The sequence below is a fragment of the Hirundo rustica genome, chromosome 3 (genome assembly GCF_015227805.2).
Source record: "Hirundo rustica isolate bHirRus1 chromosome 3, bHirRus1.pri.v3, whole genome shotgun sequence".
Lineage (NCBI taxonomy): Eukaryota > Metazoa > Chordata > Aves > Passeriformes > Hirundinidae > Hirundo > Hirundo rustica.
The window spans coordinates 49,852,786-49,874,432 of record NC_053452.1 but is presented as its reverse complement, the minus strand read 5'-3'; the positions used below and the strand labels follow the sequence as shown (position 1 = coordinate 49,874,432).

The 21,647-nt window shown below is 39.7% G+C and overlaps 1 protein-coding gene across 4 annotated transcripts in view; it reads right to left on the bottom strand.

Moving 5' to 3' along the window:
- The window catches only part of EPM2A (EPM2A glucan phosphatase, laforin), a 36,366-nt gene extending 15,996 nt beyond the window's left edge, over positions 1-20,370 (bottom strand). The window contains exons 1-2 of one of the 4 annotated variants that reach the window (XM_040059488.2): positions 20,026-20,370; positions 7,793-7,967 (exon numbers count right to left, since the gene is read on the bottom strand). In XM_040059488.2, coding sequence (XP_039915422.1) covers positions 7,793-7,967; positions 20,026-20,287 — 437 coding nt within the window. In that variant the 5' untranslated portion in view covers positions 20,288-20,370. Of the gene's footprint in view, positions 1-7,792; positions 7,968-8,393; positions 8,456-10,256; positions 10,358-19,752; positions 19,793-20,025 lie in introns of those variants that run through there. The other 3 variants (XM_040059489.2, XM_040059490.2, XM_058419931.1) reach the window with 3 other exon arrangements.
- Positions 20,371-21,647: the final 1,277 nt, after the last annotated feature.

Sequence of the window (21,647 nt, the reverse complement as noted above, 5' to 3'; positions counted from 1 at the left end):
TAGGCTTTTCACATCAAAGAAAAAAGACATTTCATTTAAACTTATAAACCATGCTGTCTACTGAACCAATAAAGAAGAAATCCACATTTCTTAAAGCTTGGCAACGTCTATGACATTTGACTCATTTTTTTGTCACAGTTCATGGGAGGACACACATTAAACTTCTGAACAAGAGCAGGGATTATGTACCTGACTCCCTGAAATTAAATTTCCCAAAGTACAAGCATTAAAGGAGGGAACAAGAGATTTTCAGTTCAGCCTCTTAATATGTTTCCTGGGAAGACAAATGCAGTTCATTTCTTTGTTGTTTATTTTTTTTCTTACCAAGAGAAAATTATATATGGGAAAATACAGCAACAATTTGATAATCTCTGTTTACTCTTGGGAAATAAAATACATATGTTTCTGAGACACACTTCAAAGGAACTAGAGCTATATTCCAGTTTCCTTTCTAATAATTTTTTTTTTATCCTTTAAGTAGGACTCTCCATATTTTCATATGGAGGCACATTTTTTAAATTAGCTTGTAAATATCTAGAGCATTTAAGCATGAAAACTTGCATTTTTATCTCTCAGCATTTACAAAAATTATTGAAGATGGAGGTAGAATTCATAACTTAATAGCTACGGTTGCTACTGTTTATAAATGAAGTATCTGTAATGCTTTTCTCATTTCATTTAAAGTAAGTATGCAGTTGTTTATTTCAGATTTTTTTGACTTCCAGATCACCTCTTTCAGAAATATAGCATACACTGAGCAAGTAAGTAAACACCAAACCAACTGGTGGTAATAGAACATCTGATGGCTTCACTTTTCACATTTGGGGACTAAAAAACTCTCTTTAGAGACGTTTTTTTCTGTAAGAGTCGGCCTCAAGCTGGCTGGGCCAATTGCTCTAGGAGGTGTGCCTGTAAAACAATCACAGGAAGGGGTGGCAGAGTGCAAACTCATCCCTGGTTCAACAGGGTCACCAGGTGTAACTTAGGGAGTTGTGTTAGAGATGTTTTTCCAGCAACAACTAGAAATCTGAATTCACTCTGTCCTGGTAAGCTAAATAGCAATAAGGATGTGTGCACAATCTCTGCTTTTCAGAAAGAGTTCTGCTATCTTTAGATAAACTGTATTAAGAAATGCCAGCAATTACCTGGCACTTAATAAATGCATGTAAAAGCTAGGAGGAAATAAATATCTGCAAGACAAATGGAACATCATCTTCAGTGAGAGAGTGATGCTGCCCCTTCATTGCCATCCCAGCTGTGAGCTAAATTGCCCAGGATTTCACAATCTCAGTCAATTTCATTCACAGCCGGCAACACCAGCAAATTGCTTTCCAATGGAGACAGAACTTTACTCCCTTGCTGACAGCCTGAAAGTTAAAGAGTACAGGGGCAGGAAAAAGGGCTGAAAACCTCCAGAAGAAATATGGACAAGCTGCAGGAAGACACAGTAAAACACACAGAGAAATTAGAAGCAACAATAGTTTCTGCTCCCTAACAGTGATACTCCACATAAAATTCGTACTTATTGGACTATCAACATTTTTTTGTTATATCCCACAGAGAAAAACAGAACAACATCTACTCCTCCAGGTTTTTCCACGGAGGGTTCCCAATCTTCCCTCTGTTTTTCCCTCCCAGAATGACACAGAATTGTAAGTTTTTCTTAAGAAGTAAGGAAATAATTTTGTGCAGAGGCACACCTAAGAAAAGATCCATTTTAAAGAGCAACAGCAGTTTTAAGTAAATATTACCCATTACTGGCCAACTGATTAAAAGCCTCATCTTCTCATCAACAGCCAGTCTCTGCTTGCTGCCATTTCATTAATTAAATACTCATTCCAGAATAATCATCCTTCTAAATAAAAAATTCTCAAACACCCATTGCCAAAAGCACATATGAATGGCAGAATGGTGAAGAAAACGACAGAAAAATATCTCCAGAAAAACCTGACAAGACTAACCAGACACCATGCCAAGATCTCCTTTAGATTATTCACATAGGTAATGTACCATTCATGGGACATTACTTCAACTTCATCCCAAAGTCTAGCCAAAAATTTGTGTCCCTCAGCCACTGCAGGAGGCAACAAACCTGGCAGCCTGCTGGCTAAGAGCCATCCATCAGGTTTAACAGATCAGCCACTGTAGGTGGAAGCAACACCAGGAATTCAAATGCTGATGACAGTCATGTAAAAATCTTTAATCTAGAACTTCTGTGACTTTTTTTCTTCTGGCAAAATCACCTTTTCTAATGGGAGATTTTGCTTGCTACTATGGCACTAACAAGAAATGCAATCAGAAATGAGCAACATCCAGGAGTGTCCATGTCAAGTTCCTTTTGGGTGCTCAGGCAGTAGGTCACAGCAAGAGAACCAGAGCTGTGCTGGCAACAGCCATTTGCTAATATTCAGAAAAATCAAAATAACTGAAAAGTGAGTTCCTGCCGTCTAGTTCATCCACAGTATTTGACTTCACGGTGTGTGACTGCACTGCTGGCATATCCTGACTCTATTTCTGTTCACATTCACAAGACTGAGATTTGTAGCTAACTCAACAATAGCCTGGCTTGGGCTATCCCAGCCGAGTGCCATCATGCCCAAGAAAGATCACAAAACTTGGAAAAATAGAATCATTTTCCTGGTTTTAGCCATTATTATGTAGGGCACAGTGGGGGGAGTTCACAAAAGAAGAAGCCTTTTGTTTGGATGGACAACAAATGTGGAAGAAAAATGCAGTTGTTACCCAATACAGAGATCACCCAAATTAAATACATGAAAACAAATAAGGACTAAAAACTGATTGAATTCTAGCCTCATAATTTGTCTTCTCACTCTTGCTCCTATTGCCTCACACTCCGTCTCCACTTTCAAGAATCCAAATAAAAAACTGCTTAAATGTCACTTCTTACACTGATTTGAAACCCATTTTCTTCACAACAGAGGCTAGTAAAAGCATTTTCCAGCTCCAGTTGGGGGTGATATAGAAAAAAAATAAGAAATATAAAGGACAAAAAACAGAATTAACCTTTAAACCATTCTATAAAAGGTGATTCCCATTGGTAAGTAAACAATGGTACCAATTTAGATTAGTTTCAGACTATAGCTCAGTACGATTAAAAAAATTCAAAGTTGCCAGATATCCGAGTTTATGGGATAAACATAGCAAAAAATGTGCCTTAGAATATTTTCATTACTTAATGTATAAAATTACCAGATAACTTTACAGTTAGAACCCCAAGTACTGAAATCAAAGGGTGAACTCTTATTGATGTTAAGTCCTTTTAATCAGGACTATTTTACTAGAACGCAATCAATGAATTTTGTTCCAGAGCTCATTATTTCTTATTCTCTTCTCTAATATCACAAGCATTCTTCAGGCACAGGGGACAGTTAGCTCTCAGCTTTTAATGTTAATTATGGTAATCTCTGTAGACATCATCACCTCTTCTCTCAATTCATAATGCAGGCATAAAAGATCAGTGTGGCTTTCTATTACACTAGCACAGGTCACTGCATTTTAGGGGTTTTTTTTGTGACAGCTTATTCTTTAAAGCCTTTTTTATATTTCAGTAATAAAAAATAACTCTATAAAAAGAATTATATTTAAAACAGAAAGGCATTTTATTTTGTGAATTAATTGCAACCGGTAGAAAGAGAAATTAAAGACTAAAAAAAAAGTTCTCTCTCGTATTATTTTCAAAGGTAATTCTAATTTCATACTGAACCAAATGTACTCAACCAAGTTTTTGTTTTCCACCTAATTAAAGATGCATATCAATCAAGAATAAGATAAGAATGCTCATTTTTTCCCATAGAAAGAAATTCTGTGCTCCATCAGCAAAATACTGCTCCAGCGCCTCCAAAAGGTAAAAAAGAAACATCTCCACTTTGCCCTGGATCATCCTTCATTCACTCACCTATCTACATCAGCATTTACAGCAAAGCAGCAGCAGCACACACCTTATGTGACTCTCCTAATCATTCCCACTCAAAATCTAACTTAGGTTACCATCTATAATTCTGGCAGTGTTGTAGGAAATTTGTCTTACCGACAAGCCACAAAGCATTTGTAAATAAGACACCATAAATTGTATATTTTGTGTTTCATTTGCAACCATTGAGAAATAAAAATTATATTTCCAAGCATGGGAGTCAATTTTCTTTTATCATTACCTTTATTTTGTTTTAGGGAAAAAAAACACTGATGATAGCAACACATTTGTCAACTTCCCAATCACTCTGTGAACATGAAATACTAGTATTTAATGGCCTATATATATGTACACACATATATATAATGCAGAAAAAGTACTAAAGAAACCTGTACTGCAAAAAACTGTTGTCAGGATCCATGGCTACTCTCATGTAGTGAATCCCCCAATTGTGGATTGCTAATCATGTATTTTCCTGCAAAATGTTTAACAGCCATACAGTACCACAGTTACAGATTAACTATCATTGTTGTCTGAGGAATTCACTTACAAATTCCAGTTTATCTGCATTTTACATGCAAAACATGTAAAAATTATTTTTCTTTGTCAGATTTAAGAAACATGACTCACAAAAAGCACACACCTAAAATTAGTCTGAAAATAGGAAACTAACTAGATGGCTTTTGCTATCAGAGATATTCATTTCCATAGCACCTAATCCTGCCATCAAGCACCATTGTCTTCAACATATTATTTAAGCAGTTTGTAATTTCAGGTGTCACTCCTTCTCTTGCTCTTATGCAATGCCTTTCTTCTGAGAAATGCAGATGTTTTTATACAAATAATAAGGTATACTACATCTGTAAATTAGGAAATTCCACCTTTCACAGATGGAACTGAAACAAAGATAATATGGTCCAGATTCACAGATTTTCTGAAGTCATCTTCTCTCAGAAAAGATTACAATAACTCCAATTTACTTTGGAAAATTACTGCATCCTAAGTGAATTCTCCTGCAATTTGAAGCCATCATACTGTGGTAATAAAAAAGAGAAACTGATTGTTTTTGTGTTTTTTCTTTCCTGAATTGCATTTTGGTTAAAGGTGTCATTAAGTCTCCAAACCAAGTGAGTATTAATGCCATGGAGATATGAGTCATGACTCTTACTCGTGGGAAAGTTCCATTTCACATTTACAAGAAATTAATTCAAATCCGCTGTGCTTAAAAAACCACATTAAATACTCTCCTACCTGAATGACCAACACAAAATGAGTTCCCTAAACCTAAGTTCAAAGGCTAAGTTCACTAAATTATCACTGATATATCTACAGTGAATAAGAAAACTGATTCCTCAGAGCATCGTCATCAGCCTCAGCATAATGCAAAACTGGTTTTGGCCCCACCCAGAAGCAGGTTCTTCTTATCCTGCTGCAGTCAATTTATAGCAGAAGCTCGTGTTTTATGAAGAGGCAAGATGGCAGCAAAGCTCAGAGCAACTCTTTCTAATTGTGATTCAGCAGAAGATAAATAAAATCAGTCCCAGGGCTCATGTGGGAAGTTCCATTGATAGAAGAAAGACTTTCTTTCTCATTAATTCACACATGGTAACCCTATTAAGTGGAAGCAACATAGAGGATGGGCTCACATCAAACGTTTTCATTGATAAATCACTTGTTTCCAGCCTCCATCACTCTGTAAAGACCCTACAAGTGGTGACAGGACTCATAATTTGTGGTCCTAATGCTCCCCGCCACATTGCCGCCTTCACTACAGCAAGGAAAAAAGTAATCTTAGCTGGAAAACCATGATCTGATCATATTCTGAGATTTAACTTTACAGGCAGAGGGACTGGCTTTTTGCTTCTGTTTTTTGGTGTTGTTTTTTTGGTTGTTTTTTTCTTTTGTGTGTGTGTGGTTTTTTGTGGTTTTTTTTTTGTTTGTTTTTTTTTGGGGGGGTGGTTTTTAGTTTTTTGGGGTTTTTTTTGCTTTAGGGAGGAGGGGGGTATATAGGTATTTTTTATTTGATTAATCTTCATAGTAGTCCTCTGAATCAATAAATCCATCGCAAAATAAAGGCATTTTCATCAGCTCACTTCAGCTGCTCTGTCAACAAGAACAACAACAAATCTAAAATAGCTAGTATTTTTGGGCTGCTTTATTATAACCATCAGAATGGTGAATCTGCCCCCAGCTGTTAATAATTAAAAAAAACATTTAAGGCAGAATATCTTCAAAGTATTAGAAGTAATTATGCGACAGGACTGTTACAGAGTATGCTTACTTAATATAGCTCAAAGAAATGAGATAAGAATTACTAAGATGTACATATAAGGTTGCCTTTCAATGAAGGCACGTGTGTGTGTGAGAAGGGAATGAAGGAGAAGATCCTCATCTGCAAAAGACTACACAGCTCAGAAAATTTCCTTCAAATATTCTCTAGCAGAATCTGCGGCTTTTTACCTAATCTTTGAAACACATAGTCATGCAGATAAGGCAGCATTAAATGGATCACTGCTGCCTCTGGAAAGGAAGATAAGTTAGCCTTTGCTACTTAGATATTCACTTTCTGACAGCTGTTCTTCTTTCTCAAAAAATTCCTCTGCCAAGCAAAGATTATTTGGGATTGACAAATCTGTGCTTTGGAATAAACAAGATCTTTACTCTGATAGGATGATGGAAACAGATGTTTAAGACCCACATAACACTATAGTCTATCAGAGGTACTATGTACCTTGAGGGGGTCTCAGGGGAAAGCTCCCACAAATACCTACATGTGCCTGACAGTGTTCATGAATCCGTGCTATTCCAAGGATACCAAGGGGAAGAAATCTTTCTCTTGCGCACTGCAAGTCTAATGAGGAAAAGACAATTCTCCTTCCTAGCCTGTGAGAGAGTAGAGGTAAGGAGCACAAAGAAGAGACAAGATGGTGCGGTTGGTGTAGCTGATAAAGTAGTCTGGATAAATTCACACAAAACAATGCTAAGGCCTAATGAAAGTGCAAGGTGGTGTGATTTCTTAAAATATATATATATCCCTGTGAGATAACTAACTCTGTATGCATGTGTATGAGATAACTAGCTCTGTAATGCATGTGACATATCTGCCAACGTTCACATAACTATTATCAATCCACAAACTTCCTGCTGTATCAATTGACTGGAGATGGGGAAAAAAGCTAAACAGAATCCCAAATTCCTCAGTGCCATATTGTTAACCACCAGTGCTCAGCCTGTTGCTCTAAATACAGCCTGTGCTTCATCTGCACTCCTAAAGGGTGGGTGCCCTCCTTGACCTTTACTGTCTCCTCATTCAATCCAGAATGCTTCACGGGTGGGACAGTGGACTCAAGGGAACACTACAGAATATAAACATCTTAAGGCTTGTCTAAGTTTTAGTATTTTGTTAAATACATGTCCAGAAGCAGAAGTCATCAAAAGCAGCTGTCATTAATTGCAGTGGCTGCCACACGAGTGACAAAACGTCACCAGTAAATTCTGGTGCTGGATTATATCATTTTTGTTTCCCAGGACATGTTCTTCAGTAAAATCATCTCAAAACCAAACACATAACATACGTGCAATTTTACATGTGTATATAGACAAGCATTTGAAAATGATTATCCAAAAATTGCCACAAAAATTTTTCAGATGTGATGCAACATAGCAGACCCGTACAGGGTACAGGTATCCTTGAACTTAGGATCTGCTAAACTGACATTTAATTGCAAAGAGGTGCTGAATCTTTAAAGTTTACTGCTACATACAAACATTCACTATTTCAAATGCAGTTTTCAGACATGCCAGTTCAGATTTTCTGTTTGCAACATTTGACACCAGCCAAGCTCTGCACATTTCTTTTACCTGGAATAATGGATAGCTTGATGTCCTGCGATATTAAAATAGAAATCAGTTGTGTGTTTCATCTCATCAGTATGTCCAGAGACTTCAATCCAGTGTGCTATTGGGAGGCAGTAAACTCCATCTACTATGTTGCTCTGGTTGTAAACACAACTTCGATCATGATGGGGCCCACTACCTAGAACAGAAGACAGGACAATTGCAGACTGTGTACCTGGATAATCTTCAAAAAAAAAAAACGGGGCAAGATTTGAACTGAGCATTCAAGGTCAGGACTGGTGCCTCCTGCTTCTTCAAACTGCATTAGCAACAACTGAAATAGTGGCAACAGAAGCACTGCCACAAAGCAAATATTCAGCATTAAAATAAAATTCTGTAGATTATTTTTAAAAATCTGTTTTAATTTTTAAACCCCCACAATATTAAAAAACTCCTAAATCACTTAAAATTTAAGGAATCATTAATGCCATTTAAGTTTTTCATTTCATGTCTCACAGTATGTGACCTCAGTGTTTAATATTCTTGCTCAGTGACCTCTCTCTAGGGTATCAATCTTGCTGTGTCTCAGACATGCCATGACAGCCTGACCTTGGTTCAGACTCACTTCTAAGGAAGTTGCCAGGATACGGGAAGGACCGCAGTGAAAGTTCAAAGGACAGCCATGCCAGAGACAATCACAAAAAAAGGTAGGACTGCTGACATAGGATTTGCTACCAGCTTAAGGATTCAAGAAGAAAAACATCAACGAGGAAAGGCATCAAAGCCCAAAGAAGGTGGCAGACAACAACCTAGAAACAAGGGACACTTGTTTAAAGGGGCAAAGAAGGGAGGCCCTCTTCCACCTCATTCACAGCTGCCTGACCATCAGACTCTTCAGATTCCTGTTGCAGACCAGACACGTACGGATACCTTGCCAAGGAGTTCATTAAACCCTGTCTTTTATGTTGGCTGACCAATAAACACTCACTTTGTTGTCTTCAAATGCATGTCTCACTTTGAGAGCCTGTTCATACACAGCAGAAGTTGCCCAAAGTTACCCACAGAGAGATGGTCACCACTGCAATGGTGAATTACAACTACCTTAAGCAGCCTAGTTTAAAGTAAGATTCTTTTTGTTATGATTTTCCACTAATATTCATTACCCCTTCTTCTCTTACAGCAGTACTGTGAGCTTTAGTCAGAAAATCCTTTTGTCATACCATGCAACTTGAATTGAAATGGGTCGTGTCATCAAACAAAAGGCTATCTAGTCTCCAAAAATACAGTAAATGTACATTCTCCCCCCACCACCATTCTTACATACTTATTGTAATACTAATTGCCATGTAGGAATATTTATCGTGCAGATCAGAAGTGACCTAGTCTATGGCTTGCTTAAGCCTGTTACACTTATACATTATTAATGACGTTAAAATATTTCTGAGAAAAATTATGCCCAAAGGAATATCTTCAGTTTCACATTGCATGTAAATGCATGACCAGTTTCCAAGCACCACAGTTAGGGAAATTTGCTAGAGCAAGAGCATTTTGGGAGATGTATTAATGCAATGATTAGAGTAAGAATAACACTTAAGAGGAAAGCTCAAACCATCTCCTTTTTTCCAGATGACATGCAGGCCATTTTATCATAATTGTGAAATATTATTATTTACCAAAATGAAAACTAAAATATGAGGCAGAAAATTTTCTCTATTTTCTCTTTCACACTGCTGAGCAATTATGCATCACATAGTTTTTGATTATTTTGATTATAAATAAGATAAGCAAGATCAGTACAGTTTCAGAAGCTACAAATCTAACCAATGTATTTTTATCTCACATTTCTAATTGTTTACATATTCTTACCACTTTTAAACAATATGAGAAGACAACAGCATACATCAACAAAAACAACAGCATAACAAAATCTATGGATGTTCATGACATTTAATTAATGACTTCACGCATTCAGCAAAATACAGCCATGAACACCGTATCTTGCCTTCCACGTTCTACTCTCCAACAACTGTTTGTAGCGATGCACATCCCCATGGCCACATCCTGCCATCACGAAGCTGTGTCTGATCCTGACCCCAACATGCCCACGGACCCATGTCCTGTCCCAGCCTCAGCCTTTCCTCAGGGAGATGCCTGATGCTCACGGCTGGGGCTGCCCTTGTGCCTCTGGCTGCCTGCTCCTGATTGCCAGTCCCATGGGGTGTCCCTGCAGTCCCCAAGAAGTTGCCAGCTCTCTCTGCACCCTGGCAGTTTTGAACCATATTCTCAGGATCTCTGGCTTTTTTTGCTACTCCCAGCCCCGTTTCCTTGTAGGCAGGTATCCACCATGTGCTTCTGTGCTGGCTTGAAGGCAAAACCAGCGAGAGACTCCAAGTCAGAAAAAACAGTTTAATAGGAGAGGAAAAAAAAGTAAAATAAAATAAAACACATGCAATGGTACAAAAGATCACTGACAGAGTCAGAATACAACCTGAAACTGTGGTGGTGGCAGTCCAGATGAAGTGGTCTTGTTGAAGCAGTGTTCTTGCAGAAAGGTCTGGTAGCTCTTGTCCTCTGGGAATCCAGTGGGTAAGGCTGCCTGTGCTGTCCCAAGGCCCAGATTATATCCAGGTGGGAATGCTTGGCTCCTCCCCCTGGGCGGAGCATCTCACAATGGACTGATATCATTTTATCAGTTTTGTAATGGGTCCTTGATTGCCCATTAAACAGGGATAGCTCCTGGAGGAAGTTATCTATGAGTCATGCAGGACGGCATTGATGGGCCATTAACAGAAGATAGTCTGGAGGGAGGGGGCACGGGAAACAGTGGTGCACAACTTAGTTTCAACATTTCATGTAGATGGTGATAGAATACATACTTTGGGCACATTTTACATTGTAACCTAGGACAGCTTCCTACTGCCCCATTTCCAACTGCTGCTGCTTGAGGTGCATGCACTCCTGCCACCTGCCAGTTTTACAGTTCATCATCCTTCTCCTTCTCCACCTTTAATTCTTGTCCGTGTCCCTTTTTTGCCTTCCTTCCTTCTCTATGACCTTCCTCCATCTCTCTGCCTTCTTAAGTGTTGCAGCCTCCTTGCTTTGTAACCTCATCACCTTCACCATCATTAATTCCCTTAAACAGCCTACAACCACATATGGAAACAGGGCCAAAAGCAAGTTGCCATGAGATGTTTATTTTATTTGTTCCCTCAAAGAGGTTTGGTCAAATCTCATTCTGAAACACTTTCTTCTGTAATTAATATTTATCGCTGTTGATTTTTCTGCACCACTCAGCCTCAGCCTTCCTGCTGTGGCTACAGTCAAACCTGAATCTCAAAAGGTACGGTTCTGGTTTGCCTTTAACAATCAAGTAAACAGCAGCAGCTGCATTCATATCATATTTCATGAGAATGGCCTTGCTCTTTACTGCTCCTTATATAATATACTGATCTATGAATTAAACAACTTTCCTACTGAAATAAGACATCTGTGCTACAGAATGTAAATCAACATATTTTCAAAATACACACAGATATTCACATGTGCTTTAGCTTCACACGTGAAGGAGAGAGTGCTACCATCTTCAATAAATACTAATTTAGGGAACAGTATGATCAAAGTGGACTATGTCCAGGAAGCTGAATTCACTATACTTCTTAAGGGAATTATAAAATCTGCAATTACCAAAAAAGATCAGGTTTCACTACCCAGGTAATATCCACATGGTTACACAAGTGCTTCTCACCACAGTTTGCTTCACAATATGCATTTAACAAGTGAGTTTCAAAATGAGAAAATATTGTTCTATCAGTCCACATCATGCTTCTACTAGTACAGTTTGTCACAGGAAATCCACCATATTTTGGATGCCATAAGACAACAATGCAATTTTTATAGTATTTCACCTTTTCTGTTCCTAGAGACAACAGTAAAGCCAAGAACATCAAATGTTCCACTCACCTGCTCATCTTTGAAAAAAGGAAAATAAACACAAATGTCCTTTGAGAAAGAGCTCACAACAGCAAATGGTTTTACAGCTAAACACATTTCTAAATCAGTGATTTAATTCATCTTGTTTTTGTTAATATTCCAAGTGGCAAGACATAGGTTTAATTATTTATCATCGGGAAGCAAACACAAAATCATCTGAAAACATGTAAAACTCAACCATAAAAAGGCATAAGTTAAATAACTGAATAGTACTGATCTTCCTGTTAATTGATGGTGTTGGCTTTCCTAATTAAAGAAGATCATTTTGTAAGAGTTTATTAGAATATACAGGTCCTAGTTTAACTTCTAGGACAGCATTTTTTTCCTTTTTTTTTTTTTTTTTTTTAATTTAAAACCCATCTTTGTGATTCTTCACAGCAAAAATTCCCATCTGGAAGAGAAAGATTAAAATTAATTTCTAGGCATTCAGTTATAAAATTCTTCATTGCTTTTGCACTTGTCGCTCTGTATTGCAGATGGTTTCGTGCAGAATCCACTGACGTGGGGAAATGCTGAAGCTCAAAGCAACCAAGTAGCCCTACTTACAGCTCAAGCCACACAGAGGGATCTTTCAAAATCTGCGTGGCTGCAGTTTATGGCTCTTTGTTTAATGCACATGAAGGATGATCAAAGGAGCATAAGAAGTGGCTGTACAAATAACTAAATGAAAGAAAAAATCGAAAGATCTCTGTATAACTGATAAATGGTGCTGGAAAAAGGAGGAGACCAGAATGAAGCAAAGGAAAACTTCGGGTTTGATCCTTCTTGAGCAGAGAAGATGGACCAGATGACCCACTGTGGTCCCTTGCAACCTGATTACTTCTGTGATTCTGTGAAAACCAAATGAAGATATAGGAAGTAACACAAGATGTGCAAAGATCTAGGACTGGAAGAAGGTAAGCAGAGACTAGAAGAGGATGCTCTGAAATTCAATCTAAAGAGGCACAACCAAAAAACACAATGAAAAACCTTCAGTTACTGTTTTATTACAGCACAGACTCAACTGCACACAGATTGCACAAAAGAGACAGGGTGGAGAAAATGCCAACTTGATCTTAAAAGATAATAAACAAAATATGGGTCAATGAAATTTCTTATCACCATTAAGAGTGGTGAACAAAACCCACATGAATAAATGAAAAAGATAAGATTGCCTCTCCCATTGTCACTGCAAAGGTCTTTGCAGCAAAGGCTCTTCTCAGCCACTGCTCTGCAGTTACCAGCTTGTTGCACATCTTGCTCAAAGTTTTAATTTTTTCTGTTCTGTGCTGTGTACTGGAAGGGAGGTAGTTATGCATGAACTCCAGGGCACAACAGCAGCCATAAAGGTGATGGCTATCTTATCCCTGCCTTAGCCTGGCCCTAAAACACAGACATGCAACTTCCAAACCTCCAAACCCCAGTAAGGTGAAGGTGTTTCTGAGTTCACTGCTAATTCTTTAAAAACCACAGGGCTACTCAGATAACCTTAGAGAAACAAATTAACTAACTAACTAACCAACCCAAATCACAAGCAGCCAGGCAATTTTCAGATCACCTACTCACAAATCAGAGCACAGACTAACTCCTATAATCTTTGTCATAAATTTTGCATGAACCAGAATACTTTGCGTCAATTCAAAATTTTAACTATGTCTAAATATTTTAAGTAATTCCATTTGCTGTATCAAATGAGGTTCTTTAACAAGGTAAAGGAATATCTTAAGTTCATGCTTAGAAATTCCCCTGGAAGAGGTTAATATTATAAGCCCTCTTGGGGCAAATAAACAGGGAGGGATCAAGGAATAAAAGACTTCTTTTTTAAAAATGGTAGTAAAACAAGAAGGAAAGAAAACTTACCAAAAAAAAAATCTCCAAAGTAAAGCATTTGAAAGAGTAAGTTTTTGTTAGCTTCCTTACCTTTTATACCAAAATTACAATGAAGAAAAGTCTCAAGTCCTATTTTGGATACAATTCTCAATTATCTGAATGTGTTACTGCAGTCTTGTTATCCCACACACTCTAAGTGAACCTCCCTCAGTACACTCACAATATTCAAATTTACTTACCCTTCACACCAGATTCTGTCAAAAAAGTCTCCGTGCTGCCTGTGAACAAAATTCAGTCTCTGATGTTTTGAAATAGGATCTGTCTCAATCTTGCCAAGACTGAATTGCTATTGATTGTTAAAAACATAGAGGTAGGGGAGGCTGAATTCCCCTCACTGGAACTGAACGAGGTCAAGTTTTTGAGTTTGAGTCTACCACAGGCTCTGGAGTCCCACCTTCCTCGAGTTTCAGCAAAGCCCTCAGTAGCAGCCCTTTGCTTTTACAGCTGACAAATAGCTCCAATTCTGTATGCCATGTACAAAGCCTTACTTGTATGCCTAAGAAAAGCATACTTTGATTTTTAATGCTATTTTTTTCTGCTGTCAGTAAGCCATCTTCCCCATAGATTCTGTAAGTGGTAGATTAATTTATTGTATTATGTAAATACCTAGTATTAATGTAAGACAAAATTGTTAATTTGCTGCACCTAGTCCAGTAACTCCTTAATTGGTTTGATTTTCAAAAATGTTTCTTTGCATTTGCAAGCCAAGAAGATACTCAAAAAGAAAAACACCATTTACATCATACACTGCATGTTTATATTCTATCAGACTTAAAGCAGACTGTTTCAACTTCCCTTTTGGTAGTGCTCCTACATAGAACCATGGAAACAAGTTTTAATTCTATTAAAATCCAGGCCGAATTTGAGACTTTTTAGTTTATTTATATATCCTAAGAAAATTCTTTGATGGAATTAAATTTTGAAATTATGCCAGAATTAAAATTAAATAGTTTACAAGGAAGTCATTCTCAACACTCAATGCTGTTAATCACCAAGGCTTTTTTTTTTTTCCCTTTTTTTTTTTTTTTTTTTTTAATCAGATATGAGAAAATCAGAATTTTCAAAGGCAACTTTCAAAAATATGTTTTATTTTTCTCCCTAGGTCTGCTCAGGCCCAGGTGTTTTTCAGTGGGAACTTCTACTGTACTAATAGTTTATGCATAGTTTAAAGATTGAGATGAAGTCAGAGAAAAGCAACTAAAAGGAAATTTTCCTCATCTAAAAGACAGTTTCTTTTCTGACAGATGGTAGAAATAAGACTAAAGGAAATACAGATGAGAGCATAATGGCTGACAGCAACAAAATGTATAACCTGATACCGTCTTCCCATTCGCTTTGACACGCTCTACTATACTACTACTGATTGCCACTTTCTATCATACTGGAAGAATGGGAAGGAAACGAGCTACATCAAAATACCAACCACGGCAACACATTAACCAAAGCATCAGCCCAGTTACTTATCACTTCTCAGTGCTTCTCGCTATTGAAAAGAAGTTGTTGAGCCTTATTGCATGCTACCACACCTTGGAAGTGAGGGAGAGGAAAAATGGTAAATACAGGATTTGCATAAACAATGAATTTATTGTAAATTGCTATTATAACCACAAAGCCTTTAATTAGACTTTCACAGAAATCAGAACTGGCCACTGATTATCTCTGTGGGTAGGAAAAGATACATGCCTGCCAAACCCAGAGGAATGCCAAGTACACGTATTTATTTTTATTTTTGTAATTTTGGAGTTTCACATAGGCCACTCTACACTGTTTTACCGATGTCTGGTTGTCTGCTCAGTATAAGCTGGTTAATGCTGACAAGCAGATAGAAAGTAATGAGAATATTGCTGCCATTTAATTGCACCAAAATGCATGCTATACATATGTCTTGAAGGAGTTGAAGAACAAAACACCAGGAACTACTGCACTTTGTAACCAGTTTCTTTCCATTCCTTAAAGAAGTATTGGGTTGAAGAATTCAAAGCTACCCACTTTTACTCATTACATTTTGTCACATCTGAAAGGCATTAAGGTATCTGGCACTATACAGAAAACAACAGCTTTGCAGGAAGGAAATGCCTATGATGCACAATTATTCAACTCTCAAGTAACTTGAGCTTTATGTTCATTTCTAGCCCCCACCTACTTCAGAACAAGACTGGGATTGGAAAAATAAGTAAAACTTTGGATTATTTTCAAAAGCAGAACAGATTACACTAAACACTAATGAAACATGCAGGCGGCTGCAAGACACTAGGCAGCTACTGGCTATACACAGGGAATGTGGCACCACCCAGTGGGAACAGCTCTATCTGCATTAAAAGAGCCATGAAGAAACGTAACCCTTCACGATTTGCTGGTTTTGTTGTTGTTTTGTTTTGGGGTTTTGTTTTGTTTTTTCGGTGGTTGTTTTTTTTTTTTTTTTTTTTTTTTTTTTTTTTTTTTTTTTTTTAAATAATGGAACCGCTACCTATTTTAGGGATCTGTAGATTAGCTTTGGAGAAAAAAGAATGAAAAAATGGATCTCAGTTACAGAAAATTAGTATTGTATCCAACTGCACTTCTTGGAATAGCCTCAAAAGAATTTTTACTTTGCATATCCTGCTAAGGCTTAGCCCCAAGAATTTTTTGTTCTGTTACAATCTCTCCATTGCAAATGGACCTTACCTTCTCACACAGCCTTGCAAGAATCTCCTCCTTTAAATTAAGAAATTATACCTGTTTTGTTCAAAGACCCGAGGCCAAAATTCAGATTGCTTTAAGTTTCAACATACTTAAAAAATGAAATTTTAATGTGCTTTATTATCACTGATGTTTTCAACAAATCAGGTGCTCAACCCTTGAAACTTATGATCAGTATTTACTTCTGATTGTACTACAATGGTGTGAATACCTTTACTAGTCCATAAATGCCCCAATCTTTTGGTTTATACAAACAGGCTCACAGGAGTGTGAACTGGAAATGGAAGGCCAATATAACACAGACTGAATAACATAATTGTTTCTAAATTGCACTTGCAATTGTCTTGCAAACAATAAAACTCCTTTTCTGTCCTCCTCCCTCCGCAAAAAAACAGAGATGGGGTTTTTTTGGAAGGATTAAGGCTCTGCTCACCTGAACAAATTACTAGAATATCAACTGGCCTTGCTTTTGAGCTTTCACTGGTGATACTGTATCTGTCAGGCTTCAAGCAATCTCCCATCTACATCAAATTAAGAACTACACGAAACTCACAGAATAACAAAATGGTTTTGGTTGGAAGTGGCCTAAAAGATCATCAGTTCCAACCCTCCCACCCTCTTCCCCGGGCAGGGACACATTTCAGTAGACCAGGTCGCTCAGGGCCCCATCCAACCCGGCCTTCAATTCTTCAAGGAAGGGGCATCCACAATTTCTCTGGGCAACAAAGGATCAATATTTTATGATACGAGCTTATGCATGTACCACAAGCTTATGTAGGTTTTTATATAATTTATTTTTCCCCTTCCCAAAAATATAGTGTCAGCAGATTGTACTCGATCATCTCAAAATACAGTTTGGGGCATGCCTTTAGTAAATTCCCTGTCCTTTTATCCATCGTGTCTCTTGATTAATACCTACAGTTTATTTAGATGAAAGTAAGGGGATAAAGGCACAGATGAGTGTTCCATCATAAACTCACAAAAACAAATTCAAATATAAGTTTCATCTTGTATTTATTTAGTTTTGACAGTAGGCACAAAATACTTTTAGTTTCCAAGCTGAGAGATGTTAAGTCCAGTTTTGAAGAATCAACATCAAAAACAAGGTACACAGACAGACACAGGTGCAGCTGGGGGGGAGAAAGGAACATACATGAATTTAGGTTATTTTCTAAACCCATTCCCAGATTCTAAAGCTCAGCATAACCAACCTGTTTCCACAGATACCACAAACCCTCCTGGACAGCAGGCTTCAGCTTTCACAGCAGGTAAGCAAGTACCAACCCTGAAGAAACCCCACAGAGCTCACGTGACCTGAGCCAGAAACGCTCAGCGGCTTTACGTGACAGGTCCCGGGTGCAAACCAGCAGCATCACTCCGGGACAGCAGAGGCAAGTATCTGATCCCTCAGGAGCACAGGGGAGTCCCACATCCCACCTCCTCCTCCTAGGGATGGGAACTGGCTCCCTTCAGACACAAGCAACCCAGACAACATCGCACAGGCCAAGCCTTGCCTGAAAGCTTCCTACCAAAAACCACAGAACACCGGCCCGTGACTCTGACTCTTCTAGCCCATGGAAATAACTGCCCCCACTTTTATCTTTCAGTCTCCCCACTGCATTGGAATGGCTGCAATTTGTACTCAAAATATATGATGCAGTAGGTATCGTAGTACCATAAAAACAATATGCACTTGCACTTAGAGCCAGTATCATTCTGCACTTTCCTCTATCCCTCATAAACATGTCTTCAAAACTGCAGATGTTCTGCAAGTGCCAAGTGCTTCCCAAAGCACATTTTAATTCTAAACAGGCAGGATACTAAAGAGACAACACACAGCATTTATTAAGAGCAAAAACCCCCCCCAATCTCTTCTTTAAGAAGGGCATTGTCTTTTCCAGTTATGATTTTTATAAGAATAAACAGATGACAGCCAAAACTTTCATTGATCAAGAGTTAAAAAAAACCCCCAAAAACAAAAAAACAAACATTAAAACAAATTAGATTAAAATGAACTGCAAGATTCCTATTATTGGATAGGAAAACATCCTTAGGCTCCCTTCATGTAATACATGAAGAACAATAAATTTCAAGGTTGAAGCAAATCTGCACTTTCCTGTAAATATCAATTGAGGAAAAAATTGCTGGTATGAATGACAAATTAAGAAACTCTTCTGCATTTGGATGATATGCCCACTTGCTTTCCACCATTCCAGCTAAGCACTGAGCTCCAACTCCTGAGCATTCACTATAACAAGAACAAAATGCCCCACAGGTTAATCCTAAAACAGCAAATCTGCCAAAACACAGTATGTTTATTACTCTGACTACATTTCCTAAATGTACTCCCTGGAGCAGACAATAATTTGAGCTACCACTACTTCCAAGCCAGACAGTAACCACTGACCTTACAATTGCTGATTCTCTGCAGTTATTTTCTACTACTTCTCTAGAATTCCAATTATTTTTAATTCTACTATTATTTATATATTCTGCATGGTGAGGACCACTTTATATACCATTGTCATATTATGTACAACTTGGCACCTTCGAAAGAGACCCAATTCTGCTTCCTTGGACAGATGTAAAGATTTTAATTCCATAAATTCATTTTTCCTGCAATTCTGGAAAAGAAAAACATGGTTAAAAGAGGAAGAACATACTATTTGTTTTAGCTGCTAAATAGAAAAATTACTGTTGTACAATGTACATAGTCCTCCATGATGTAAACTTCTGTGAATGTAGAACTAACACAAAGTCTTTTATTAGCATAAAGAAGAATAAACAAATGCAACAGTTATGACAACATGCATGTTTTAGTCTACATGATGGAAAGGCACTTCTGAAGTGTGATACACGTTCTTAAAAAGGGTGAAGAGCAACTGCTCTACAATGTGTTATTTTGGAACATGGATTATCATGCTATGAGTTAAAAAAATGCCCTCACAAATTACCAAGTGATCTGTCTTCCTTTCACTAGGTCAGATCCACTCCTCAGTAACAGGAGGTATATTTAGAGCTTTACTTGACTCAGCAGACAATTGTCTGAGTGTTTTCTGTTATTTAAGATACTTAAAAATACTAGAACAGCACATGGAAACTGACTGGAGTTATTCAACATCTGAAAACACATAGCAGGAGGAAAACTCGGTAGAAGTACTACTGAAACAGAAAGACTGAAAAGCTGTAATTGAACTTCCCCCTGCGATTTTCTTTAAGAAATCACAACCGTAAAATCTACCAGCCTGAAAATGCCACCACGACATTTCCCCTTCGCGAAATAAAATAACAATCCACATCACAGTGCAAACTAGGAGAATCTGAATTCTTTACTTCTGGGGAAAAACAAAAAAAATCATGACATTGGATGCCTACAGTAAGGGGGGGGGGGGGGGGGGGGGGGGAGGAGATAAAACTTCATTGAGTTTCAAATAACTTCTACCAACCTAGAAAGGCAGCCTCCTTCTGCATTCACCCGCCTCCATCACGCGGTTAAAAAAAATATTTTTGTTTGCGAGAACCCACGTCACCCACGGCAGCCCGGGCGGCTCTACCGGCAAGCGCAGCTCAGGCCACGCCGTGCCGCGGCACCGGCGGCTCCCGGCCCCGGCCCGGCCAAACCCACCGGGACGGCGGCGCGGCGCGGCCCGGGCAGGCATCAGGCGGGGCTGCCGGGGCGGACGGCAGCACGGCCACCCTCGGGGAGTCCCCTCCGTTACCTTCCCAGAGGAAGCGGCCGCCCTCCCGCCGCAGGAACTTGTACCAGAAGGGGCCGGCGGCGTCCTCGTCCGGCAGCGCCACCTCCGCCAGCCACAGCGCGGGCTCCTGGGCGGGCAGCGGGGCGCTCGGCCGCGCCCGCCTCATGGGCACGGCGCGCCGCGGGTCCCACTCGCCCAGCTCCGGCCGCGACCCGGCCACCAGCAGCTCCGCGCCGCCCTCCGTCACCCGGGCGGGCAGCACCACGCCGAAGCGGAACAGCATCTTACTGCCGCACAAAGAACGTGGGCTAACGACGAGATCTGCTACCGCTGCGGCATGGCCCACAGCTGGGCCGCCGCCCGGGCCCGCCCTTCCGCCGGGGGCCGGACACTGCCCTTGCCCCGGGCACTGCCCCGGACGCTGCCGCTGCCCCGGACGCTGCCCTTGCCCCGGGCACTGCCCCGGACGCTTCCCTTGCCCCGGGCACTGCCCCGGACGCTGCCCTTGCCCCGGGCACTGCCCCGGACGCTGCCCTTGCCCCGGGCACTGCCCCGGACGCTGCCCTTAGCCCGGGCAGCGCCCCCGGCCCTTGGCTCGGCGGCCCCGAGCGGTGGCTCCTGCGGTCGGGGCTGTTGCCGGTGCGGTTGTTTCGGGCGCTTGGCTGCCGCACGCACGTAGCCGAGGGAACTTCCCCCTCCGAAAGTAGCGGCTGGGAGTTCAGACAACACCGACCCCCGATCGCCTCCTAAAGTGGGGATGGAAAATCCTCCCCGCAGCTGAAGGCTGGCTCTCCTGGTTACCAAAGGCTACTCGTCACGTATGCTTACTTTAACGAGGATTATTGCTGCATTAAAGGAAGCCACTGCAATTCCTCCCAAGAGCCCAGGCTTAATTTAGCGCAGCAAACATCATTGAAAATTGCCATGCGCGCAGCTACAAACAAGGACTGGCTGCAGATAACGCTTTAGTGTTTATGATGTTTATGTCTACCCCACTCACAGCGAGCCAGTCGTGGTGAGAAAAGAAATGTGAAATGCTGAGGGAGGTTAGAAGGCTTTTAAAAGAAGTTTGGAGTTCACTGCACGCGTTCTGTTTACTGCCAGAAGAGGAAAATTCGGCAACTCCTACGTGTAGCAATACTCACGACTTAAAAAGACTGAGGAAGAGGATGCAGTTCAACCATTTATAGGGCGGTCCCTGCTTGAATACGCCCATTTCCGAAGCTTTTAAGGACAGTAGCAGAGGAGTGGTAACTTTATTTAGGTCAGGTTCTGGGAACAGGATCAAGGCCTTTCAATGGGTCAAAAGAAATCCTGCCTGAAAAGATGGCTGTTTGTTTCCTTTATTCAGGGTTGGTGACACTGAAGGGTGTGTGCTGCCAAATTTATTTTTAAAAATGCTTTAGCCAATTTTCACTGATACTCACTTGTGTAAGTGATATTCCACCGCTTTTCCAGATGTAACCAAAGTGAATGGAATTCTCGCTGTCCTCCATTTCTGCTTCACAGTAGTACTGCTGCCTTTATGGAACAGTGCAGTACATTCTAATCTTTGTTTTTGCTCCACCTTACAGTCAAGTGCCCATACCCTATCTCATAATTGCCTTTCAAACATCTGTCTCTTCACCATACACCTTCATTTT